This window comes from Macrobrachium rosenbergii, chromosome 55 (assembly GCF_040412425.1).
Source record: "Macrobrachium rosenbergii isolate ZJJX-2024 chromosome 55, ASM4041242v1, whole genome shotgun sequence".
In the NCBI taxonomy this organism is placed as follows: domain Eukaryota; kingdom Metazoa; phylum Arthropoda; class Malacostraca; order Decapoda; family Palaemonidae; genus Macrobrachium; species Macrobrachium rosenbergii.
This window is the reverse complement of record NC_089795.1, coordinates 55,556,242-55,584,085: the sequence shown is the minus strand read 5'-3', so window position 1 is coordinate 55,584,085 and position 27,844 is coordinate 55,556,242. Positions and strand designations below refer to the sequence as shown.

The 27,844-nt window shown below is 40.6% G+C and overlaps 1 protein-coding gene across 18 annotated transcripts; it reads left to right on the top strand.

Moving 5' to 3' along the window:
- LOC136835280 (putative nuclease HARBI1) lies at positions 1–27,844 on the top strand. Of its 18 annotated transcripts, none has more exons than XM_067098585.1 (11): positions 1–49; positions 1,366–1,991; positions 3,195–5,112; positions 21,519–22,060; positions 22,305–22,435; positions 22,889–23,430; positions 23,674–23,806; positions 24,254–24,779; positions 25,035–25,167; positions 25,619–25,979; positions 27,159–27,844. In XM_067098585.1, the coding sequence occupies exons 2-3, from the start codon at positions 1,446–1,448 to the stop codon at positions 3,492–3,494; spliced, it is 846 nt and encodes a 281-aa protein (XP_066954686.1). In that variant the 5' UTR covers positions 1–49; positions 1,366–1,445; the 3' UTR covers positions 3,495–5,112; positions 21,519–22,060; positions 22,305–22,435; positions 22,889–23,430; positions 23,674–23,806; positions 24,254–24,779; positions 25,035–25,167; positions 25,619–25,979; positions 27,159–27,844. The 18 variants fall into 18 exon arrangements, 12 of the variants coding, with proteins under 12 accessions (XP_066954686.1, XP_066954680.1, XP_066954687.1 ...); XM_067098579.1 differs by lacking the exon at positions 3,195–5,112 and adding an exon at positions 9,116–9,709 and having other exon boundaries at positions 13–49; positions 24,254–24,791; XM_067098586.1 differs by having other exon boundaries at positions 20–75.

Sequence of the window (27,844 nt, the reverse complement as noted above, 5' to 3'; positions counted from 1 at the left end):
CCGGCAGCCGGCTACCAGTAGCTGAGCAGCGGCGCTGCGGCAGCCAGAGGTTGAAGCGTTATAGCAGTTGTTTTGGTCTGGAAAACTACGTATACGTACATGTGTTGACCGCATTTATTGCTCTGTTTTCAAGCTTGTTCGTGCGTGTATTTTGTGTATTATTGATTCAATAGTATTCATAATGCCACGGAAAAAGGCTAGTTATTATAAGAGGCTGGAAGTCGCTGCAAAAGGGACACAGAGCTTTGTCGATACTTGTAAAAGACGACGAGATATTGAGGTTGGGCAACCACCTGTCGGTGTTGGCGAGTGTGTTGAAGTGGATCGTTCAAAAACACCCGCTGAAAAAAGAAAATCTACTTTCGAGAAACAAAAAATGTCAGTGAACGTAGACGTATCATTGTGTATGAGGATTCTATCCATAATTTAGTAAGTAAATTGATATGTAAAGAATGTTATAGTGATAAGGTGAATATAAAATTAGTTGGGCATCAAATTGCTGTATGTGATAAATGTGGTTATATATATAAAGAGGAAACACGTGTAAAAGAGAAGGGTTTGTAAGAGACCCGTCTCACCGACCGCCGTCGCTTTCGGAGCACACGTGTGTTCGTCATCCTTCGGAGGGAGACTCCGAGGGACCCAAACAAAGAGAAAAACAAAAGCATCCCATTTTCTCTCACTCAAGGAACGCAACTTCTAACTTAAAATATTTCCGTCTGTTTCTCCCTAACCATTGTTGTGTTGATATATGTACAATCACCACTACTTGCATTGCCATGCAAGCATTCTAATCATGTTCTCATAATGTTCCACCGAATCTTCTGTATCGAACTGTATGTATGTTTCTGTTTGTGAAGACGTCAAACGTCTCGCTATTTCACATATATTAGGCTACTGCATTGTATTCATTAATCTGTCTCGAATCTCGTGCAGTTGACCATATGTAGAATTTCCTGGCCTTTCCATTGATATATATATATATATATATATATATATATATATATATATATATATATATATATATATATATATATATATATATGTTTTATCACTGTACGTTTATTATGTCTCACAATCGCCATCTGTTTGTCTGCCGACAAACACAGATGCCCAAAACATTACCTCTGTTTTGCTGTCTGTGTAGATGCTACTTTTCAGGGGCCCATACACGTTCAAAAAAAGCGTCAAAATTTTGCATCAAAATTTTGATGCAAAATTTGAGTGTGTGTAGGACGTTTTGATGTCAAAAAAAAGATTTGAAGCAAAATTTTGATTGATCAAATCCGTTTGATATTTTTTGACGAGTTGTCAAATTTTTTATGGTGTGTGGGCTCCTGTCAAAATTTTGATCAAACTTTTTAGTTCGCAGGTGACTGACGAGGAGATAGGATCGCCATGTCTGTGAAGAAGGAGGCCGAAAAGAAATTTTTGATTGAAGTTTTATGCCTCTATTACACGTATCCGGTTTCCTACGGCCAACCTGGCCTACAGCGAGTTATTACACGTATTTGAACAGCCACCTGGCAAGTGGGTCAGTGTGGCACTGTTTGTGGTGGACGAGTGACATGTCTTCTCTCGACGACAATCTCGTTGCTATTGCTCTAGCGTGCTGTTTGAAGGTGAAAACAAGAAAAAGGAAGATTTGGTCCAAACAATGGCTGCTTAAACGACAAAAATACTCTCATGTTAACTTAATGAAGGAACTAGCAATAGAAAAAGATGACTGGTTTAACTACATGCGAATGGATCATGACACATATTTGGAACTCTTAAGTCAGGTATCACCTTTAATAGAAAAAAAGGACACTTGCATGAGAGAAGCAATTAGTCCACATGAGCGTCTTTCAGCCACTTTGAGATTTCTTGCTACAGGAAGAACATATAGCGATCTAAAGTTTACAACAATTATATCGCAGCCTTCTCTCAGTGCAATAATCCCAGAAACATGTGCAGCAATCTACAAATGTTTAGGCCCAAAATATCTGAAGGTAAGTTTTTTTTGCACAAATAACTATAGTTTCTCGTTTTAGTACGAAACATTCATACCAGGTTAATTGAAAAAAATAAAGAATTTTCAAACTTTATTCCAGAGTATCCAAGGTTCATAAATGTACATGTGTACCTACATTACATTTGGAGAATATCATATGTCTCATGATTGTAATCTGCACTTGGAGTGCTAGATAGAGATGGAGCTTGGTAATGACTTGGGCTTGGAGTAGGTACAGGAGTGCTAGATAGAGATGGAGCTTGGTAATGACTTGGGCTTAGAGTAGGTACAGGAGTGCTAGATAGAGATGGAGCTTGGTAATGACTTGGGCTTGGAGTAGGCTAGGTACAGGAGTGCTAGATAGAGATGGAGCTTGGTAATAACTTGGGCTTGGAGTAGGTACAGAAGTGCTAGATAGAGAAGGAGCATGGTTTTGGGCAGTTTGTGAATAGGCCGTCAATGTGCCCATTTCACCCTCGAAGATAGCGTCATTTATTAGCTTTTTAACAACCGGATACATCCCCAGGTTTGCTAAGTGCAAGCTTTGTAACCTTTTAGCCACATACATACCAAACACATCATATTCCGAATTTGGAGGTGCTTCCATCCTTTTTGCTACAAGGTCCAAAACGTGATCAGCTTTGCCTTGTACCGATCTGCGCCTTTTTGGTGGTGCCGGTAGGACTGATGTAGTATTCCCTGAAGGCAGTAGCGATGAATCATCCTCATGTTGGGTTTCCCTCTCTTCAGTAAGATCAGCCCTTTGTTGGCCGAACCGGTTGAGCTTCAGACTGTCACTCGATGGGCCGGAGTTCAATTCCCACAGCCGGCTGATGAAGAGTTAGAGGAATTTATTTCTGGTGATAGAAATTCATTTCTCGCTATAAAATTCCACAATAAGCTGTAAAGTAACCAATTGGTTCTTAGCCACGTAATATAAGTCTAAAGCCAGCCCTAGGAGAGCTGTTAATCAGCTCATAAAACTGTATACTTAACTTTCAGTAAGATCGTCTTCTTGAGATTGCTGAAAAAAAAACAAAATAATTAGTAACATAAACATGGAAAATCTGTTTTGAAAGAAAGAAATAGTAGTTCTAAAATTCTATAAGTAAAATAGGTATTTATTTAAATAACTTCCAGTTCATTCTACCATAGTCTATAAACCTTACATGTTAAATAATTCTCTATTACTATTTTTCAGTTTCCATCAACACAGCATGAGTGGGAAGAAATCGCAAAGGAGTTTGAGAGTCTGGAATTTTCCACACTGTGTGGAGCTGTGGATGGCAAACATGTCAAGATTGTGCCACCTCCAGAATCAGGATCATTCTACTACAATTACAAGGGTTTCCATAGTATGGTACTAATGGGCATTGCCAATGCAAAGTATGAATTTATTCTTTGTGATTTCGGCATCAATGGACGAATTTCAGACGGAGGGGTAATAAACAGGACCACTTTTATGACAAATTGTGCAAAAGGACATTTAAATCTTCCATAAGAAAATAAAATTGAAGGTTCTGAAAAAGTATTACCTTATGTGTTTATAGGCGATGAAGCTTTGCTATGAGAACTGACTTTTTAAGACCCTTTAGTCAAAAGGACTTATCATATGAGAGAAGGATCTTTAATTATCGCCTGAGCAGGGCTTGCAGAATTATCGAAAACGTGTTTGGAATTTTGGTTTTGCGCTTTCGTATCTTTCAAACTGCTATAAATTTATTGCCAAGAAATACTAAAAATGTAGTATTGGCTTTGTTGTGCACTTCATAATTTTTACGTGCAAAATGTATCGAGGTATTCTATCCCAGATGAGTCTGATGAACAAGCTGAAGATAATATGAGTCAAGTAGAGCAATCACTAGCAGGCTTGCAAAGAGGGACTATGAGAAATACCTCCAATGCTGCTAAGAAAGTGCGATATACATTCATGAATTACTTCAATAAAAAGGAAAAGTTGCATGGCAGGACAATGTATAATATTCTTAGTTTGCTTTTCTACTGAATGGTAATGAGTTATCCAAATATTTAAATAAAGAAATAGTGTGAATTATTCAACCGAATATTTGTAAGCTATCTTTTGTTTGTAAATAAAATGACATGATTATATATACATACCTCTTCATGGATTTCCTGTGTATTAAAGCTCATGTTTGAAATAGATTGTTCACATTCCACATTTTGGTCTTTGATGAAATGCATCAGATGAAAATATGAGAGTTTTGGCGTATAAATGGAGTCTGAACCGCTCCCCGAACTTTTAGATGCTTGCACTTTTTTAAGCTCATTATTGTATGAGCTCCTCAAGTTGTTTATTTTCTTAACGACGGTATCTTTATTAGCACTAGGATCAATTTCTTGAAGTTTATTTACTAATTTACCATATGCTGCATTTCTCACTTCTCTGTTTGAATAATCCTTAGATTTAATGAACCACAAACATGGCTCATTTCAATAAATTTCTATGAAGTCACTCAAGAAATCACTGGCGCAAGAGCTTGCCATGGTGGCGACTTTCCACTGTCAGGTGCAGCCACAGACTGATGTCATACCATACGGTGAGCAATTACACGCTACGTCCTCAGTCCTGACGTACGACGGCCGTACGGCCAACTTTAGTACTGGCGAAAGTTCATCCGGCCGGCCGTGGGTGAGCGTTCATACGGCCGATTTGCTATCACACGCTCTGGTTTGAACATATGCTAGTGTCGCGACTGACGGCGCCGTAGGAAACCGGATACGTGTAATAGGGGCTTTAGGAGTGTATCAGACCTTGCCAGCCTTGTGGAGAATTAAGTCGGATGATTATAGCAATCGTGCTAAGAAAGCCGAAGCCTATGACATTCTACTGCAGAAATATCGTGAGCATTTTACTTCCGCCACATTAGAAGATCTGAAGAAAAAAATAAATAATCTACAAACAAATTTTCGCAATGAACTTTGAAAAATGGACAAAAGTGGCAAATCAGGTGCCGGAACTGAAGACCTGTGCGAGGCATGGGCGTGGTTCATGGAGGCTATGATGTTCTTGAGAGACCAGGAGACTCCTGCCAAGTCGAGAAAGCACCTTGTCCAATAGCGATGAAACGACACAAAGCGATAAACAAGGAACAATTCAGGTTAGTTTTATGATATGTTTTTCTTTGACAATTAGGACTTATTCTGTAATATTGCAAACATTTACCAACACAAACATATTTTCTTCAATAAAATGATATCTTTTAGCCTAATTTTTTAGAGATGTCAAAGTTCATATTTGCCAATGCAGCTAATATCATGAAAGATATTATGTTAATTTATGCAAAATTTTACACTGTCACGTGAAGTAGTATAGATTATATGAAGCGTAAATATCCAATGTATAAATTTAGCAAATGCAATAATTTAACACAATATTGACTAGGCTATCGAGTGTGTTTATATTTGGGATGATAATTATTTTTAGTGTGGTAAAATCCCATTTTTACAGTTACCTTATCTTTTACACAATATTACACTGTTTGGAAAGGGAAAAACCACAATATATTTACACTATATTTAATAAAAGTATTGTTGATAAATCATGTGTTTAGACTATTTATATTTTTGCTAAGTTTAACTACTTACTAATCATCTTGATAACCGATACATCGATAAAGAAAACCCTTATTGTAGATAACCTATAATTATAATAGAAAAAACTATATTAAATAAATGCATACGGTCTGTTGGCGACTTCATTTGCGTTCCCGAATTTGTGAGAGTCCAGCGTATCAGGCACGCACTAGCTGGCCAGAGTCAGTCCTACAATTCTGTTTGCACGAAATCATTCACTAATTCTTGGCATCTTGCCAAGGAACACGCCCTTCTCTGCAGAAGTATTGGCGGTAAGAATCACACCAGCGTATTTCTTCTCCAATGTGTCTACTTCTACACATCTCCAGACCTTCCAGCTGATGTTGGCCTCCTCGCCAGTCCCCCGGTTGTACATTGTAATTTGCATCTTCCCAGTCCACATTTCCACCCCTCAAATAGCGTTTTGATTTCTTATGAGGAAATTGTGCATGCCAGCCGCTATCGTCGTGGCTTTTTCAGGTTCCAGCTGTATAGTGTTTGGTTACACCAAACCTGGCGGACAGTATCCCAAAAGCATTTTCTGATATGCGCCTCTCGCCCTGCCTCCGCGATAATTGAACACTCGCTGGTCATGATCTAACTTGCTCCGCATAGTTTCAGAAGATTTTCTGACATTGCAAAGGCATCATCAGACAAAAACGCAAGCATATTTCTTCCGTTATGAACGATGGGCTCTGGTTCTGGGAGGTTCAAAGCGGCTTCTTCAAGGCCGTCGAATTCAGTTACAGATATTACTCCTCCATCGGAAACGCCACATTTACGCCTAGAACGCCTGCCATAATGAATTCATAATTGGTATTGTGACACCCATGAGTGCGATGCTGAAGAACTTTTTTATAGTTGAAGTAGAATGATCCAGACTTGACTGGTTTTTATCGGGATGTGCTTTCCGTCTATAGCACCTAAACAGTTAGGAAAATGCCAGGCCGACTTGAAGGCGTCACTCGTCATAATCCATTCTTCTGGTGTTTCCAGCATCTGAAAAAGAAATTAAGGGTTGTTACTGAAAACTGACAATAATTGTGATTTCACTACCAAATGGCGTTTAACCCTTAAAGGCATTCGTTATTTTTAGCACCTTGCAAAGCATTTGATACGTCTGACAGACTCCTTTTTTGGAAAATTAAAAAAAAATGGTTGTAATACTTTTTAATGATTTTTATGGGCATGAACAGAATGGGCAGCTGCTCTACTTTCATTTTAAGCACTAACTTAAGTAATTTTGCAAAAAAGGAATAATAGTAAAATTGACCAGAGAAATTAACCAAAAACTGATTATTTTTTAATAAAACTTAAGAAAAAATTTATTATCATTCTACTAATAAGAATTAAGAAAAAATATTTTATGAGGCTCTTCTCTTGTCCCTTGGCCATGTTCTGTAGTTGCCACACTCTTCTGGCTCTGGCGGGTCACCTCTGGAAGACTGTGAAAAAGGGTAATTTTTATGTTACAAAAAACATGAATATACTCACTATGCAATTTTTTTTATGACTTTGTCAACTTTCTTTGACATTAAACTATGATTTTCAGGCCTTAATTATATGTAGTGACACTTTATGATAAAATTATGACTATAGTATGAGCCACGATGTTTAGTTTTCTATTACTTACCTACTTTGACTCACAATCAGGACACAGGGAGATAGCACTGGCTGAGACACACAGCGAGGTCACACTTGTGCAGTGGCGTGTCTTACATGCGTTTCTTTGCTGGGCACTTCTTACAATAGGATGGCGTAAAGCGGCTTTCTGCAATTACCACCTTTTGACTACGATCCTGAGTTATTTCGCAGACAGTATTCATGATGTTCCTTTGGGAGATTGGTAGAGTGGGAGCGCTTTGCCTTTGTTGTGCCCAGGGTTTTACGAATGCTTTTGCAACTGCTTGCATGATTTTTCTTCTGTTGAGAGAGGCAGTTGTGTTCTCAGAGTAAATGACCCATGCGTTGATGCCACCTATGTTTATCATGCCATAAAATATGCAGATTTGCCATCGCTGTGTACTTCTCCCACATGAATATATGGCACACATCTCATCCAGGGCGTCAACGCCACCTTTTGTTGAATTATAAAATTCAATAACCTCTGGTTTCCCCGAGTTCCCTAGTGATGGTAATGTGTGCATGGATGATAGCAGCAACACATTCTTCTTTTTCTTTTTTGATGATGTAGCCACGTAAGACACATGAATCATGTTGTCTGTGAATAGGAATGCACTTGACTCCTCTTCACGGCAAGAAACATCTTTCATTTCACCAGGCACTTCTTTCTTATTTGCCCTGACCGTCCCAACATAAGCCATCCCACAGTTCTGAAACAGGTCCTCCACGTAAATTAGTACAACTTGTATAAAATTAGTTACACTTGCATAGTATTTCATGCGTCTGATGGACTACTTATGCAAATTAGTACAAGTTGTATAGCATTTGATGTATCTGATACACTCCTCAATTATTTGCATAGCATTTCATGCCTCTAATGGACTGCATATGCGAATTAGTACAACTTGCATAGCATTTGATGCGTCTACTACACTCCTCAATTAGTTAGACTTGCATAGCATTTCATGCGTCTCATGGACTACCACGGCAAATAACACCGAGCCTGGGAAGAGGACCAGCTGCGCCATACCTTCCTTTACAAGACCCAGTGGTGCGCTGAGCATAGCTGGGTTGAAGAGCCTGTATAAGTATGTGGTCTCTGGCGCCGACATTTTTCCACTCCCACTGATCCTGTCAGGGGGTAGGTCTGCTTTTAAGGGTTAAGCAAATGAAACTAAATTTTAATAATTTTTGGGGGATACGTTGGGAATTAGGGATTTTGGGTGGGAGAGGTCAGTGATGGTCTCATGGGGGGGTTACCCCCAATGTCAGTCGGTCACAAATTTGGTAATCAGTCGGTCCAGAAATTCATAAAATTGCGCGTTTTTTAATAAATTATTTAATTTTTAAAAATAAAATTTATATTTTTTAAAAAAAGTGTAATATCAAAAAAATATTTTGACCAACTCCACAAATTTTTTGCCCAAGTTGGTCCAAAAATTCATGAAATCCTGCATTTTTTCCTAAAATCAAATAAGTTTCTTCAAAAAAAGTCCAATTTTTGGACCAACTATTATGAAATTTTGGACCAAGTGAGACTTGGTCAAAATATTTGTACTAGTTGGTCCTGCATGTATATCCTGAGTATGCACTTAATTATCACCCACGCCGACGATAGTCGTGGCTTGGATAATGTTTTTGTCGTCTCTGTATGTCTGGGTGTCTGTCTGGATGTCTGTTAAGCATAACTCAAGAAATATTAAGCCAATCAAGTTCAAACTTTACACAGTGGTAGGACTTGGGAAGTTCTGGAAATGTCTGTAAATTCAGGTCATGAGGCCAAAGGTCAAGGTCACAGAAGGACAAAGTGTAGAAAAACGTTATATGATAGGGTGGCTATGAGGTGTGGATTTGTACTCGCAAGAGTAATTTTTTCTATTTGAGTTTTTTTTTATTCTGTTCCAGGATGGAGATGACTCAGGAGACGGTACTAAAGAAAGAGAAAGCGAGAACTGTGAGGGGTCACTTCCAGCGATTACACGCCCACTGACCATGCCGAAGAAGCAGTCATCCTCCAGTCCGTCCGTATCTCTCGGCAGAAAATGCAAGCCAGTCACGGAGGCCGAGAAAGCGGAACTCCTGTCATTGGCAAAAGCACGGTTAAATGAGCCGGAGGACCAGTACCTGAGCCAAGCAAAGACATGGGCGCATGAACTGAAATGTTTGGATGCCACACAAGAGCTGTTTGCGAAGAAAGCCATAAACGACATATTGTTTGAAGCTCGATGCAGCACGCTGCACAGAAATTCGGTGCAAATCAATGGCAACACCACAACCCCATCCAGCAGTCGATGCAGTACCCCAAGTTCAGTCTGACTCTGCACCTTCTTTCATGAACAATTAACAGGGCGGACATTTCTCGCAAGTGGCAACTGAATCCCCTAATATCGGAAGCAACCTGTCCGAGTATTTTGGTAACTTCAGTCCTACCGATTGACGCTTACAAGTGTTGGACTGTCAAGATTGATATATCTTGTTCATGGACAAGTTTAACAGATAGTACGTGTTCTCAATTGATTTTCATTTTCATTGCTTTGGTATAATAATAAAGTTTCACAAACAGTACATGCTTTTAAGTTATTTACAACCTTTCTTACCTTTATAGTCTGCTGACGCTTCAGACAAAGGATGATGGACTCGCAGGTATCAATAACCAACTTTCCAATCGCTTGCGGAGATCTTGCTGTCAGAAATTTCAAGTCTTCAAAGGAATTTCCAGACGCCAGGTACCTGAGTGTGATGGACAAGCGTTCACTTGGTGATATGGATGAACGCATGACAGTGTTTTCTTTCCTTATCAATGGCTCGACAAGGCCGAGTAACTCATCGAACGATGGTGCATCCATTCGAAGGAAGTTACGGAAGTCCTCTGGTTCGTTAACACGTAATTCTTGGAGGAGCTTGACGTGTCCGTAGGTTTCCCGTTTTAAAAACCAGTCTTTTGACCATTTCCGACGTTTACCAGGAGGTTTATCAGAGTCCAATGGCAACACTAGTGCTATGGCCACTGATGCATCCATGTCGAAGATTTTGACGATACTGAATTTTGATGGGAAAAACGCCTAAACGTGTGTGGGCAATTATGCATCAAAATTTTGTATCAAAGTTACATGTCAAAATTTTGATGCAAAATTTTGACGCTCTTTTTGAACGTGTATGGCCACCTTTCGGCTCGCACAGGCCAATAACATCTTCGAAGATTCTGTACATTCATGCAGTAAGGAACTACCAATAAACCAGTCAAAACCCAGCCAGTATGTCACTGTATCCCGTCCTTACAGGTTTTCATCCATGTACGACTCTTATTGTGTGGTGTTTTATGCTTCTTGGCATTGGATATGATGGAGTCGAGAGAGTGATTTCTGCTTTGAACTTGAGGCACTTTACACATCCAACATACGTCAAGTATGCGAAATACATAACTAGGTGTGCCATTGAAAAAAAAAAAAAGAATTTTAGAGGAAAGTAGAGAGGCTGTGAGGAAACATTTTGGTAAAGAGCCAGGTGAAGTTGTTGAAGTAGATGTCATGTTTGACGGGTCATGGCATAGACGAGGCCATAGGTCAAACTATGGTATAGGAGCAGTGATAGAGGTGGACACTGGCCTTATTTTAGATTATCATACCCTTAGCAAATGTATAAAATGTAGCCAAAGGGAAAGAATGTTAGTGGAAAGGGAAATGACACAGTCAGTATATACAGTGGTTGGATAAACATTACTCCTCACCAGAGACTTGTAACATAAATTTTGAGGGGTCAGCCAGTGGTGCCATGGAGCCTGAAAGTGTTGTGACATTGTGGGGACGGTCAGAAGAACATTTGATGCAATACAGAACCTTCATTACTGACAGTGATAGCTCGGCATTCAAAGCAGTGTCTGAAATGAGAGACGGAAGAGGATCATATGGTGAAGGAAAACCAGTTGTTCCAGGACAGTCTTCCAGTTTTGGGCAATGTGCTTCGGCCTCTCCACAGCTCCTCAAGTTTTTATTCGAGTTCTCGCCCCCCAGGCAAAATGGTTACATCTAATGTGAATAAACGTCTCTCTCTACCTTGACAACTGGCTCCTATGCTCCCCCTCAAGATCTTGGTGCACGGAGGACCTTCAGAAGACACTTCGATTTGCTCAAGAACTAGGACTATTAATAAATTTCAAGAAGCCTCAGCTAGTCCCAACTCAGTCTATTCTATATTTGGGGATAGTGATAGATTCTCTGAGTTTTCGGGCTTTTCTGTCCCAACAAAGGATTCAGAATTGTATCAGAAAAGTCCAAGACTTCATATGTCGCCCTTCCTTCACAGCCAACGCATGGATGAGTCTTATGGGAACCCTCTCTTCCATTGAGAATTTTGTTCCGGCAATTCATTTAGCACTTCAGTACAGAATTTTGCAGCGCAGACTTTCAACAGGACAGTGGCGGTCCATTTGGACAGCATGACTGCCCTGGCCTACATCAATAACCAAGGAGGGACTCATTCTTTTTCGCTCTGCGAAGCAACCAAGGCTTTTCTTTTGTGGGCACTTAGCAACAAGACCCGAGTTGTGACCTGCTTTATCCAGGGGAAATTGAACTCCCTGGCAGACGAATTGAGTTGTGGCACACAGGTTCTACCGACAGAGTGGACACTCAATCCACAGGTGTGCACCAACTTGTGGAAGCTGTGGGGGAAGCCGTTGATAGATGTTTGCGACGTCAAGGAACCATCGTCTTCCTCCGTATTGTTCTCCTGCTCCGGATCCTCAGGCATGGGCGACGGATGCCATGCTGCTGGATTGGTCGGATCTCAACTACGCCTTCCTTCCCTTCAGCATGGCGAGGGAGGTATTGAAGACATTCAGCACTCAAAGCAACATGTTGATGACTCTAGTCGCTCCCTTTTGGCCACATAAGGAGTGGTTTCCAGATCTCCTAAACCTACTGACAGATTTCCCAAGACTACTTCCTCAGAAGAGAAATCTTCTCAAACAGCCGCATTTTCACAGATTCCATCTAGGGTTATCCACTCTTGCTCTGACAGGCTTCAGACTGTCAGGGAGCTTGTCAGAGCGAAAGGATTTTCAAGGAAGGCTGCAGAGGCTATTGCTAAGTGTAGGTGACAATCTGCTGCTACAGTCTACCAAGTCAAATGGACAGTTTCAGAAGTGGTGCCAAGAGCAGAATGTCTCCTCTTCTCAGACATCTATAGCCCAGATCGCAGATCTTCCGTTATATTTTAGAACCTCGAAGGGGTTAGCAACATATACCATCAAGGGTTAAAGGGCTATGTTGAATTCCGTATTCAAACAGAGAGGAGTGGACCTGTCTTCGAATCAAGATAACGACTTGAAAAAGTTTTCTAATACTAGTAAACAAGGAAAACATTCGGAAGTCACTCGGAAATTGGACATTGTTCTTAATTGGCTGTCAGGACTGCCGTTTGAACCTTTAGAATTATCCTCGCTTAGGAATCTGATGGAGAAGGCTCTATTTTTGATGGCCTTAGCTACAGCTAGGAGAGCGTGTGAGCTACATGCCATTGTTAAAATAGTAGGTTGTACTCAAAGTAACGCTGTATACTTGCTGAATTTGGGTTTCTTGGCCAAGAATGAGGACCTGACTAACCTTTGGCCACGTTCCTTTTCAATCAAGAGCATGTCTGAAGTTCTGGGTCCAACTGATCAAGAGAGTCCTCTGTCCTGTAAGGGCGTTACGAGTGTACCTAGAGAGAACCAAAAGTCTTAGAGGTTCCTCCTCAAACCTTTGGTGTTCCGTGAAAGACCCCAGTCGTAAATTATCCAAGAATGCATTGACATTCTCTTTAAAGTCCGTGATTTCAGAATCACATTCAGGGGTTCAGGACAATTTACTGCCCTTATGTAATGTCAAGGCGCATGAAATAAGAGTGGTGGCTACATCCTTGGCATTCAGACATAACCTGTCTCTTTCTCTTCAATCTTGCAATCAACATATTGGAGATGCAAGTCAGTGTTCGCTATGTTCTACCTATGGGATATTGAAGTGGTGTATGAAAAATCCAGTACTCTAGGTCCATTCTTTGCAGCTGGCATGGTATTGGGAAATGAAGGCTAGGAGGAATGCCTTCTTTTCCTCTGTCCACTCTCCTTGAATGAGGATAGGTGCACTTCTTGGTAAGTCTGGTGAGCACTGGGTTGTGAGTGTCACCAATCTATGTTTTCTAAGGGTTTGGTTAAAATTTTGTGTGTAGGTTAAGATTTTATCTGGTAATTTTTCTGCTGTACTGCATCCAGGGCAAGGGCATATACATATATTTATTTATGTTTTTTGGATTGTAAGCTTTGGTAACCTGCGATAGACTCCTACATTGCGAAGCACCCACTGGAGTAGGGGCAACTCTTGGCTCTACCACCATGGTTCTTGCAGGTCGAGAGGAGTTTCAACCAGAGACAGTGCCCGTCTGCTGTTCCTCCCGGTAGATCTAAGCTGGCATTCCGTGGCGAGCTAGACTATCGCAATTGATGTTTTTCTATAGAATTGTACCTGGTGAACAAGAATTAAAAGTCATCATATTTTTTTGCCCAGCTGTAATTTACCTTAGAACTGTAGCCGACAGTAAAGGGGACCTGTTGGGAATTGGGGTTTTGGGTGGGGTAAAACACTTTCGAGAATAGCTAACGGTAAGGGGGACCCGTTGGGAATTCGGGGTTGTTCCGACACGATATACAAACCGTCGGGCCTTTACATTAGGAATTACTTTCAGCGTAGGCTGGAAATGGCTGTTGAACTTTCGAGCAAGGTTGTTACACAGTTAACTACTGTCCGGGAGGCGGGAGTACTGCCTGCCTGGATGTAAACATTCCAATTTACTTTCGGCCTTCGTAGAATGCGGACGTTGTTCTTCACTCTCTGCCTGACTGCCTTTCAGCTTTCCCAGTGGGAACTTTCCTTGCTTTTCCTTAATGAATGTTGATAAGCCTTCTAAACCCTTCAATCCTGGGGTAGGAGGCAAGAGATGTAATACTTTTTGATGTAGCATTGACATGGACCCACACGGCCTCTGCCCCACTTGCAGGGGACGTGTGTGTTCGCGCAATGCTCCTTGTAGTGTGTGTTGTGCCTGGTCTCCCAAGCAATGGAGGAGGTTCGAAGGGAGGAGGTGCTACCGTCGGAAGCCCGCCAAGGAATTGTCCGAGGGTAACACACCCCCGACGACTCCAGTGGTGGCTAATCTGTCGGGATCGTTTCTCCCTCCCAGCGAACTTCCCCTGCTTGCTCCCTCTCCCCTTCCTCATTGGTTTCATCAGGTGTGGAGGGGCATGGGGGAGCGGTTGCTCAGGACATCCTCTCTGGGGCCTCTCCTCGCTCTGGATGCGAAATTTTCCCCTTGGAGCGAGTGGAGGCTTTCCATTTTAACGCAACTTTATCCTCAGGGTTGGGGGTGGAAGTGCCTTCTATGGACCAGGTATCTGACTTGTCCTTTGCCTGGCTACACCTGGGTCTACCTGGCGTTCCATCAATGGAGGGCTGGTGTCCCACTTGTCTGGCGCTCTAGTGACAACCCACTCGGCTGCCGCTTCCACCACCACAACTGGCACTGTGTCAGCGTTCAGGAAGCTGCCTGTGACGGTGGCTTCGCTTCTGGACACCCAAGTTTTGGCTGCCCCTGCCACACACCATCACGTGCCACTGCCCCCTGAGTTCCTGGCCCAGCTATCTCGCCCCGGTCCTTCTTACATGGTGACATCATCGGTGCCGTATGTAACAATACCTGCTCCAGTTGCTGACCCCAGCTCGTTTATGACCATGGTCCTGGTTCCTTGCTTCCCAGTCTCTCGGCCCAGCCTGCTTCTCACCTGGGCATTCCTGGCTGCCATCCGAGTTTATCTGCCCTGACAACCGCTGGCCCGAGCAGCGTCTCTGCTGCCCAGGTTGCTCCTGTATCTTCGGCTGCTCCTGTGTGGTTTGGGGACCTGACCTCGATCCTGATAAAGATGGCAAAGAAGAAGTCAAAGAAGAGATCACGAAAGGTGTTGTCGTCTTCATCTTCATCTTTGTCGTGGTCTTTGTCTGCTGCCTCTTCTTCCTCTTCTCATTCCAAGGCTCACCAGCCAAAGAAGAAGAAGCCTGCCTCTCTCTCTCTCTCTCCCCAAGAAGTCTAGTATCGAGACCTCTAAGGGACTGCCTCCTTCCACAGGGAAGGCAGTGGGATCTCTCGCTGGCTCTTCCGGATCCACGGATCAGGGAACCACTGCGCTGATCCCCGGGTCAGTCTTATCGGGAGCCAAGGGCGTGCAGACCATGATCCACACTCCCCCTGCTGTGCCGAAGAAGTCTGCTTCTAAGGCCAGCAGGTCCACGTCAGACGCTCGAGAGTCGCTCCGAGTACCCGTGTTTCCAAGGAGACCCGAACACCACAGTCTGGTACGGGAGAAACCTCTCTCTGTACAGACTCGGGCGTGGGGCTTGCTTGCTTGTCTCCAGGCTTGGTCTGTGAACTGGTTTTGCTCCGGTAATGGGAGAGTTTCTCCACCCTGCTCTTCTTCGGGAGGTTATGCGAGGGAACCTACAGTGATCCCAAGCTAAAGATGTTTGTCTCTTCAGACCATGCATGAGCCAAGTGGTCTCCTTTGGCCTCTTCCACTTCTCTTGTGTGCAATTCATTGCTCAGGTCAGAGGGATGGTGTGAGAGCCTGTTCTTCCTCTGTCTTCTATCTCAGAGGGTACTAGGTTTTGAAGCAGGGGGGTGACACTGTCTTGAGTCAGAACAGAGTTCTGACACTGATTTTTGCCTTTTCTCCAGTGAGAGGCTCATTTAGTTCAGTAAGGACTGGGAACACCTTATGGAGCAGTGTTCTTGTGTGACTCCTCAGGCTGAGGAAGGAGCAGTTCTGTGGTGTGTGGATTATGGACATGTTATGCCATTAAAAGAAAGAAAAAAATCCTAAAACTTGCTTTATTAATAATATAAACATACATACAAGCACATAATCAAATAACTTGAATAGTACTACAGTATAACTAATACTTAAGTACTAAGGATTACATTGTTGTATTCTTATACAGTGCTTTCTAACTAATACTTAAAGAGTTTACACTAAACAGTAGCCTTATACTAAATGTTTACAAATGGTAGTTTATTAGCTTACAAAAAAGTCAGTTTCTAGTCATATAAAAAGTAATCACATAGTAACCGTAAATCACATGAATGAATAGTCTGACCACAAATAACTTGAACAATATCTTTCTTTTCTTTTAGCACACACACACGCACGCACACTTATCTTTCAGAGCAACATCCAGAAAAAATGGTGTTTTAAGTAGGGAGGGCACAAATTTCTTTGTTCATAAAAGGCTTATCTGTCTTAGCACTCCATATCCTCCTCAGAGGTACACAAGGAGTGATAGAAGAGAAAGTGCACTTAGCAGCATAACAAGTTGGCCTTCCTCTTTGAGGTGTCACTGCCAACTCTCAGTCCTCCATTTCTAAACTAAAACATAACGAGGGTACAGCCACGTTGTTAATCAATCATTCACAAATCTTTAAAAAAAAATTATATATATATATATTTTTTTTTCAGCGTTAAGGGACAAACTTTAAAATAATTATTTCAAACATTGAAAATTTAAGAAATAGGTTTCATATACAAACTTCACTACCACAGCGGCTCATGTTCTTTGGGATGTGATGGGACTGGACAGTCCCCCTTTTCTGGAACCTCTGCAAGCCAGGTTGGAGCAGCACATTATGGAGATTATTTTACTCATTCGTGAGTAGAATAACTTGGAGGAGGCAGTTGCAGATTCTACCAGCTGCCCACCCTCATCTATGGAGTTGATCTTAAGGAACACTTGGGAGGGATGGCCATCTGTCCAGTTGCTGTGTCCACATTGAGAGTGTGGTGTTTTGGAGGAGATGAATACCCCTGTCTCCAGCAGAACACTAAAACTCCTTTCCCTGCCACTTTCACGTCGGAGGAGATGCTACATGCCTTAGGGTGCAGAGGCCTTATTGGCACTGGAAGCATCAATGTAACTGATGAAAGGCCTATTGGAGAGGCTTTGTCAGGGAGGTGTTTAGTTCACTGCAGCAGAGGTTGCTGCTTTGGAGATGTCCCACCAGACTGTTTTGTGGGGTGACCTTGTTTAGAATTGAGAAGGCCGTTTTCAGGAGATTGTTGGTGTCAACAAATATGACTGTGAGCTTCCTGGCACACCATAGCACCAACCAGTGGGTGGTGAACGGGGTGATTGATTTCGTCTTCTTGAGGCAAGAAGAGATCAGTGTGGGCTCCACATTACTCTTCCCCAGAAGTAGTGTGAATGTCAGTGCATTGGAGTGTCACAAGTTGGGGAGTCTTGCATCACCCACGCTGCCTTTTTTTAAACCTTTGGGTTCAAAGGCAGCTTCCACCAAACTTGTTGTTTGGCAAAGCTCTCTACATTTGGATCTCAGAGAAGCCTGCTCTTTAAATACCCTTACAAGTAGCCCAGTCTTCTTCCTGTAATAAGGAAGAAGAGTTCTCAGCCCTTTAGTCATCCTCCCTCAGGCAGTGCTAAGAAGGGAATAAGGAGGAAGAAGAAGGGATGGGGTCACTGAAGGTGGCAATCCTCCCCTCTATTGCTGGGAGTTGGGGGTTTCCTGTTCCACCATTGGACTATGTAGCAGGAGCAAGGAGCAGAGCCTTGGTTCATACCAGTTCTTCCGGATGGTTACAGGCTTCTGGTCAAGGACATTTGTCCTTTCCTGTCTGAGACACTATAAAGGTTCCACTTCTGTCTTCCAGAGTTGTGTATGTCTGACCTGTAGGTAGAGGAGGATGCAGTGATGGAGAAGAATGCCATAGACGTTGAGCACCGGTCCTCAGGTCTCTCCATTTGCTGAGTAGAGAAGGCAACTGGGGGTTGAAGACCAGTGATCAACCCCTCTCCCTAGAATGGGTGTATTATTACAGACTTATTACAAGATGGAAGCAGTGTGGACTGTATTGGAATCCATCAGAGAAGGGAACTCCATGCTTTTGATAGATCTGAAAGATGCGTTTTTTCTTGGTCACGGTACCTAGTCGATTGATTAGTCCTGGTGGCCATGGAGGCGTGACTCCTGGACAGAGGTCACCTTCTGACCTTGTGTCATAAGCTGCAGATTGTGACCAATTGGGAGAAGTCCAATTTCATTCCCAAGCAGCAGTCAAAGTATCTGGCATGACAGATTCAGGTAGACTTTCATGTGAGCCCCTCAGGGAGGTAGTTGTGCAGTTGCTGTCATGGCAGGTAGTCCTAGGCTATCTGTTGTTATTAGGGAAGCTTGTGCCCCACGGGCAGAGCCACTTGTTATCGCTTTAGTGCAATTTCAGCAGCACTGGATTGCCTTTTGGGATTCTCCTTTCAACTTGTTCTTTAGAATCAGGAGGTAAGGAGAACTTACATGGTGGATAGACAACAGAAACCTAAAAAGTTTGTGAATCACCCCACTTCCAGTAATGCTTCAGTTTTCAAACACATTGAGGTAGGGTGGGTACACCTAAGAGGAAAGTTTGTTTCAGGTGTTTGGCTGAAGGGTTTGTCTCTTGCATATTAGTGTCCTCAAGATGCAGTCATTGTGGCTAGCATTGCAAGTTAAGGAGTACTTCAAAGATCACTCCGTAGCATTGATGAACAACACCACCACCACCACCATCATGGCTTATGCCAGCAAGCCAAAGGAGACAAATGTCTTGCACTCCAGTTGATAGTGCAAATGCATGATTGGCCGGTTTGTCAGGCACTCAAGTTGACTGCAAGATATCGCACTGACAGACAGAACGTTATTGCAGATCAACTCAATCATCATGGTCAGATCATGGAGACAGAATGGTCCTACACCCTAAAGTTGTGGAGAATTTGCTCGAGTTTGTGTGCTCTGTCTGTATGTGGCCTCTCCAGTACTGTACCAGACCTCTGGCAAGTGATGAAAGATGTGATTCATATTCCTTGGATAACCTGGGTATGTATGCTTTTCCACCTTTCAAACTTCCCTGCATGACTTGTTGGTCTCTTGCCGAGTGGTCTCCCAATCCTTCTGTCGCTCCTGATCGAGACGCCTAGAGAATGGCCCTCTTGGCCCACCCTCTAGTGTCGTCCTCACATTCACCCATACCATCAGGCACTGCACTCCCCACGTAAAATAAGTCTAATCCTTCGGGCCAGCCCTAGGAGAGCTGTTAATCAGCTCAGTGGTCTGGTAAAACTAAGGTATACTTAACTTTAACTGCACTCCCTACAGCTTCAAGCTTGGAGGTATCCAGCAGCTTTTCTCACAGAGCTATAAAGATGATGTTAGGGTACCTTAGACATTCCTCAGTGTAAGTAGGCTATCTTCTGTGACCGTTGTAATAGAAGGGGTATCTCTTTGCTTGGTGCAGCTGTTCTGCACATTGCAGACTTCCTCATCTCTCTTCAGGAAGACAATCTCCTTTTAATCTGCAGAAAAAGGCTGTTGCTCAGTCCCTGCTAAGGTTTTCAAACTGAAGGGAAAAGACTCTTTTTCAGTGGAATTATCTATACTAGGGAAGTTTCATATAGTCTTATTCCCTTCTTGAACTTTGGTTCTCTGAGCGAGATGTATCTATAGTACTTCGGAGTCATACTATGGGTGCCTTTCAAGCCTCTGTCTCCGGCTATGGACAGAAAGAGACCTTACACTTACGACTGTTTTCCTTGTGGCCTTGCCTCAGTAAAAAGGGTTGGGGAGTTACATGGCCTTTCATATCCCATTTAGCATTCGGAAGGCTAGGGATCTTTCTCATTTTCCTTCATTCGTGAGTTTTCAGGAAAAACTCGTTATCCATATATAACAGGCAAGGGATTAGAGAGTTACTTGATCCCCTCCAAGGCTTTGTAGGTGGAGATCTGGGTGAGATGCTGCTTTGCCCAACTCTGGTTGTTATGTAGTGTTTGTAGTGTTTGAAAAGAACCACTCCCAGAGGCCTTCGGTGAAGCGATAAGATGTGCCTACACCTCCTTTTAGTAGGAGGGTTGTCTCCTCTCCCATGTGAGGACTCATTAAGTCGGTTGTGGGTCTGTCCCTTGCTTTTTTGGAAGAAACTTCTTGGTTTTCCAGATGATAAGGGCAGGTTTTTGGTGTACATAGACTACCTTTACCTCATTCCACCTGAAGATGTTACCCACAGGTTCCTAGAAACATTGACTTTGGGACCTGTGGTCGCTGCTCAACAAGTTGTGTAGTCACCCAAGCTCTGTTTTGGTCAGGGCATTTCATTTCTACACAATGTAGAATTATTGTTGCAAGAAAGAATTGGCCATAAGTGGAGAAAACAACCATATCTTTATTAAAGAAAATAGCTGTTTAAGTTTTGTTTTTACTAAAAGGCTTATTGTGAGTACTTTGGGAGGAAAAGCAGTGTATCAGTGTTAAGTAAGTTAAACTTAGAATTATCATTCACTATGAAATAAAGGCCATGGCAGGTATGTGGATTCCAACACAGTACTGCACCTTGTAATTCTTGCTCTTGACAGTTGAGTACAGAATTGTTTACCAAATGATATATTTCTGATGTAAATTTGATGTGTAACAGTTAATATTTAAAGTACTACATCAATGCAGTGGATGAAAATTTTTATTATGGAACAGTACAGTATTCAGTTAATACATTAAAGTATATCAATGCAGTGGTTGAATTGTTAGTTTAGAATTGAATTGAATTTTCCCATACTTTCACAGATGTGTAATATAGGATGGGTCATCTTGATTATAATGTTCCTCTATTAGAGAGAATATTTTCTTCCGTTAGAAGGGAATAATTTTATGGAGTAGATGGTCTTCATTGAAAAATTATGTTGTGTTCCACAAACATATAAAGGTAAAAAGAAGTGTATGGAGAGAAACCTACATACTATTTTTCTGGAAACAAAAGTTGTTAAAGAACTGGAAATAGCTAAATTTTTAATTGGCTTTTTTTTATTATTATTATTATTATTAAGAATATGTGCACTGAAGGACCTTATTGGTCTCAGTGCTTGGCCTTTGGTCTAAATTCTATATTCAGCTCAACTACTTGACATTTATACATTACGGGTATTTAGAATTTGTACCTCTGAGCGTTTGTAGAATTTTTACCAGATTCTTTTCTTGCCAGTAGTTTAGCAGCTTTAAGGAGTAACTTAAATTTTCAAAGTATGTTTGATGCCATAATTTTATAATTTATTGACTTGTTATGATGTATCACCCAAGTGAATGAATTCCGTGAATTATAAATTACTTCGTCACTACCTCTGAACATAATGCATTTACTTTCTACTTTATTTTATTTCATTTGTGTACTGTAAATTGATGGTCATTGTTTTTTCAGATCCATTGTCGAAAAATCCTCCACTGCTCGGGAGGCCAAGAGCGACATTTAGAACAGGGATTAGTAATATTACAAACATTAGATCAGCATCTGCTGCAAGTAGAATGTGGATCAGTTTCAAAGAAAGCCCAAAAACGAAAGCAATGGTAACCACTGACTGCAGGACATTTTCTCTGAGCCTCAGTACTGGGAGGCTGAGATGAGTCATGGGTTTGCATGATCAAACACAAAACAAATAAGCACTAATGCACAAACACACAGAATAGCCCTAATTCACACACAAAAGGCAAGCCAAAGAAGGTAAATGGGCAAGGAAAACACCGGCCTCTGGAAGGAAGGGGAGCAGCATGTCCATCTAGCAAGGCGGTAAGGAAGAAACTGGATATGTCATGGCACTCATGGGTTAAGGGAGGTCAGCTGATGCCTCCTCTCTCATCTGGTTGGCTGAACCCCATTGCCACCAATACCTTGTTCTACAAATTTGTGTTTTTTACTGGTTTCCAGCTGGCGCTAGAAGATTCATCCTTACGTTAAGACCATAGGTTTGTTAGCTATCAAAATACAAATTAATGAAAAATTTGTCTTTTTTGGAATGTGTTAAGCTATAAGTTAGCCCATCAATGTTGGGAGATCTTGAAAGAAAAGTATTATAGTTTCAATACAATGCAGTGGATGAAAATTTTGATTATAGAGCAGTACAGCATTCAGTTAATATATTGAAATATATCAATGCAGTGGGTGAATTATTAGTTTAGAATTGAATTTAATTTTCCCCCACGTTTACAGATGTGTAATATAGGATGGATCATCATGTTTATAATGTTCCTGTTAGAAAGAATAATTTTCTTCAGAGGGGAATAATTTTATGGAGTAGATGGCCTTTGAAAAATCATGTCGTGTTCCACAAGCATATAAAGGTAAAAAGAAGTGTATTGAGAGAAACCTACATAGGCTACTAGTTTTCTGGAAACAAAGCTGTTAAAGTACTGGAAATAGCTAAATTTTTTATTTATATATTTTTTTTTATTAAGAATACATGGGCTGAATGACCTTATTCTATATTCAACTCAACTACTTAACATTTATACATTATGGTTATTTAGAATTTGTACCTCTGTGGGTGTTTAGAATTTTTACCAGATTCTTTTCTTGCCAGTAGTTTAGCAGCTTTAAGGAGTAACTTAAATTTTCAAAGTATGTTTGATGCCATAATTTTATAATTTATTGACTTGTTATGATGTATCACCCAAGTGAATGAATTCCGTGAATTATAAATTACTTCGTCACTACCTCTGAACATAATGCATTTACTTTCTACTTTTATTTTATTTCATTTGTGTACTGTAAATTGATGGTCATTGTTTTTTCAGATCCATTGTCAAAAAATCCTCCACTGCTCGGGAGGCCAAGAGCGACATTTAGAACAGGGATTAGTAATATTACAAACATTAGATCAGCATCTGCTGCAAGTAGAATGTGGATCAGTTTCAAAGAAAACCCTAAAACGAAAGCAATGGTAACCACTGACTGCAGGACATTTTCTCTGAGCCTCAGTACTGGGAGGCTGAGATGAGTCATGGGTTTGCATGATCAAACACAAAACAAATAAGCACTAATGCACAAACACACAGAATAGCCCTAATTCACACACAAAAGGCAAACCAAAGAAGGTAAATGGGCAAGGAAAACACTGGCCTCTGGAAGGAAGGGGAGCAGCATGTCCATCTAGCAAGGCGGTAAGGAAGAAACTGGATGCATCATGGCACTCATGGGTTAAGGGAGGTCAGCTGATGCCTCCTCTCTCATCTGGTTGGCTGAACCCCATTGCCACCAATACCTTGTTCTACAAATTTGTGTTTTTTACTGGTTTCCAGCTGGCGCTAGAAGATTCATCCTTACGTTAAGACCATAGGTTTGTTAGCTATCAAAATACAAATTAATGAAAAATTTGTCTTTTTGGAATGTGTTAAGCTATAAGTTAGCCCATCAATGTTGGGAGATCTTGAAAGAAAAGTATTATAGTTTCAATACAATGCAGTGGATGAAAATTTTGATTATAGAGCGGTACAGCATTCAGTTAATATATTGAAGTATATCAATGCAGTGGGTGAATTATTAGTTTAGAATTGAATTTAATTTTCCCCCACTTTTACAGATGTGTAATATAGGATGGATCATCATGTTTATAATGTTCCTCTGTTAGAAAGAATAATTTTCTTCAGAGGGGAATAATTTTATGGAGTAGATGGCCTTTAAAAAATCATGTCGTGTTCCACAAGCATATAAAGGTAAAAAGAAGTGTATTGAGAGAAACCTACATACTAGTTTTCTGGAAACAAAGCTGTTAAAGTACTGGAAATAGCTAAATTTTTTATTTATATTTTTTTTTTTATTAAGAATACATGGGCTGAATGACCTTATTCTATATTCAACTCAACTGCTTGACATTTATGCATTATGGGTATTTAGAATTTGTACCTCTGTGGGTGTTTAGAATTTTTACCAGATTCTTTTCTTGCCAGTAGTTTAGCAGCTTTAAGGAGTAACTTTAAATTTTCAAAGTATGTTTATTGCCATAATTTTTTAATCTATTGACTTGTTATGATGTATCACCCAAGTGAATGAATTCCGTGAATTATAAATTACTTCGTCACTACCTCTGAACATAATGCATTTAATTTCTACTGTATTTAGATCATTTGTGTATTGTTAATTGACGGTCATTGTTTTTTCAGATGCATTGTTGAAAAATCCTCCACTGCTCAGGAGGCCAAGAATGACGTTCAGAACAGGGATTAGTAATATTATAAACAATAGATCAGCATCTGCAGCAAGTAGAATGGATCAGTCTCAAGAAAGCCAGAAAACGAAAGCAATGGTAACCACCAACTCCAGGACATTTTCTCTGATGCTTAATACTGGAAGGCTGAGATGAGTTATGGGTTTGCATGATCAAACGCAAAACAAATAAACGCTGATGCACAAACACACAGAATAGCACTAATTCATGACAAAAGGCAAACCAAAGAAGGTAAACGGGCCAGGAGAATACTGGTTTCAGGAAGGAAGGGGAGTAGCATGTCCTTCTAGCAAGGCGATAAGGAAGAAACTGAATGCGTCATGGCACTCTTGGGTTAAGGGAGGTCAGCTGATGCCTCCTCTCTCATCTGATTGGCTGAACCCCGTTGCCACCAATACCTTGTTCTACAATTTTGTGTTTTTTACCGGTTTCCAGCTGGCGCTAGAAGATTCATCCTTACGGTAAGACCTTAGGTTTGTCAGCTATCAAAATTACAAATTAATGAAAAATTTGTCTTTTTGGAATGTGTTAACTATAAGTTAGCCCATCAATGTTGGGAGATCTTGAAAGAAAAGTATTATAGTTTCATTATAATGCAGTGGATGAAAATTTTGATTATAGAGCGGTACAGCATTCAGTTAATATATTGAAATATATCAATGCAGTGGGTGAATTATTAGTTTAGAATTGAATTTAATTTTCCCCCACTTTTACAGATGTGTAATATAGGATGGATCATCATGTTTATAATGTTCCTCTGTTAGAAAGAATAATTTTCTTCAGAGGGGAATAATTTCATGGAGTAGATGGCCTTTGAAAAATCATGTCGTGTTCCACAAGCATATAAAGGTAAAAAGAAGTGTATTGAGATAAACCTACATACTAGTTTTCTGGAAACAAAGCTGTTAAAGTACTGGAAATAGCTAAATTTTTTATTTATATATTTTTTTTTTTTTATTAAGAATACATGGGCTGAATGACCTTATTCTATATTCAACTCAGTTACTTAACATTTATACATTATGGTTATTTAGAATTTGTACCTCCGTGGGTGTTTAGAATTTTTACCAGATTCTTTTGTTGCCAGTAGTTTAGCAGCTTTAAGGAGTAACTTTAAGTTTTCAAAGTATGTTTATTGCCATAATTTTTTAATCTATTGACTTGTTATGATGTATCACCCAAGTGAATGAATTCCGTGAATTATAAATTACTTCGTCACTACCTCTGAACATAATGCATTTAATTTCTACTGTATTTAGATCATTTGTGTATTGTTAATTGACGGTCATTGTTTTTTCAGATCCATTGTTGAAAATTCCTCCACTGCTCAGGAGACTAAGAACGACGTTCAGAGAGGGATTAGTAATATTATAAACATTAGATCAGCATCTGCAGCAAGTAGAATGGATCAGTCTCAAGAAAGCCAGAAAACAAAAGCAATGGCAACCACCAACTCCAGGACATTTTCTCTGAGGCTTAATACTGGAAGGCTGAGATGAGTTATTGGTTTGCATGGTCAAACACAAAACAAATAAGCACTGATGCACAAACACACAGAATAGCACTAATTCATGACAAAAGGCAAACCAAAGAAGGTAAAGGGGCCAGGAGAATACTGGCTTCAGGAAGGAAGGGGAGCAGCATGTCCATCTAGCAAGGCGGTAAGGAAGAAACTGGATGCGTCATGGCACTCTTGGGTTAAGGAAGGTCAGCTGATGCCTCCTCTCTCATTCGATTGGCTGAACCCCGTTGCCACAAATGCCTTGTTCTACAATTTTATGAATTTTACCAGTTTCCAGCTGGCGCTAGAAGATTTATCCTTACGTTAAGACCATAGGTTTATTAGCTATGAAAAATATAAATTAATGAAAAATTTGTCTTTTTGGAATTGTTAAGCTATAAGTTAGCCCATTGATGTTGGGAGATCTTGAAAGAAAAGTATTATGGTTTCATTACAATGCAGTGGATGAAAATTTTGATTATAGAGCGGTGCAGTATTCAGTTAATATATTAAAGTATATGAATGCAGTGGGTGAATTATTAGTTTAGGATTGAATTTAATTTTCAACCACTTACAGATGTGTAGTATAGGATGGATTACCTTGCTTATAATGTTCCTCTGTTAGAGAGAATATTTTTCTTCAGTAAAAAGGGAATATTTTCATAAAGTAGATGGTCTTCTTTGAGAAATCGTGTGTTCCACAGGCATATACAGTCAACCCCCGGTATTCGCGGGAATGTGTACCACAACCCCCCATGGATAGCTAAAATCTGCAAATACTTAAAACCCCTCTAAAAATGCTTAGAACTGCCTATTTTGATCAAACAAAAAAAAAAAACTTTAAAAATGCTTATACCCAAGTATTGTGATAGTTTTATCACAAAGAGTGCATTTAATCATGAAAATATAGTAATTAGTGAATAATTATCAATGAAGAATACCACAAATAGGCGAATTATCCGCTAATAATGTGTGTATATATGTTCCGTAGAGAAATCCACAAGTAGGCAGGGTTCAACTGTAAAGATAAAAAGAGTGTATCATGAGACAAACCTACTTACTAGTTTTCTGAAAACAAAGCTGTTAAAGTACTGGAAGTAGCTAACTTTTTATTCTACAGTAATTTTTTTTTTTTAGTAGCTTTAAGGAGTAACTTGAAGTTTCAAAGTATGTTTACTGTCATAATCTTTTTAATTTATTGACCTATGATGCATCACCCAAGTGAATGAATTCCGTGAATTATAAATTACTTCGTCACTACCTCTGAACATAATGCATTTACTTTCTACTGTATTTAGATCATTTGTGTATTGTAAATTGATGGTCCTTATTTTTTCAGATCCATTGTTGAAAAATCCTCCACTGCTCATGAGGCCAAGAATGACATTCAGAAGAGGGATTAGTAATATTACAAACATTAGATCAGCATCTGGTGCAAGTAGAATGGATCAGTCTCAAGGAAGCCAGAAAACGAAAGCAGTGGTAACCACCGACCCCAGGACATTTTCTCTGAGGTTTAGTACTGGAAGACTGAGATGAAGTTATGGGTTTGCGTGATCAAACACAAAACAAATAAGCACTAATGCACAAACACACAGAAAAGCCCTAATTCCCACACAAAAGGCAAACCAAAGAAGGTAAATGGGCAAGGAAAACACCAGCTTCTGGAAGGAAGGGGAGCAGCATGTCCTTCTAGCAAGGTGGTAAGGAAGAAACTGAATGCGTCACGGCACTCTTGGGTTAAGGGAGGATGGCTGATGCCTCCTCTCTCATCTGATTGGCTGAACCCCGTTGCCACCAATACCTTGTTCTACAATTTTATATGTTTTTTACCGGTTTCTAGCTGGTGCTAGGAGATTTATCCTTATGTTAAGACCATAGGTTTTTTAGCTATGAAAAATACAAATTAATTTAAAATTTGTCATTTTGGAAAGTGTTAAGCTACAAATTAGCCCATCAATGTTGGGAGATCTTGAAAGAAAAGTATTATAGCTTTATTACAAAAATATAAAGAGGCATGCCTAA

Coding starts and splice junctions, on each gene's coding strand:
- LOC136835280 (XM_067098579.1), top strand. CDS start 1,446: ATGCCTCTATTACACGTATCCGGTTTCCTACGGCCAACCTGGCCTACA. Junction 1,992..9,115: donor TAGGCCCAAAATATCTGAAG/GTAAGTTTTTTT, acceptor ATTCTGTTCCAG/GATGGAGATGACTCAGGAGA.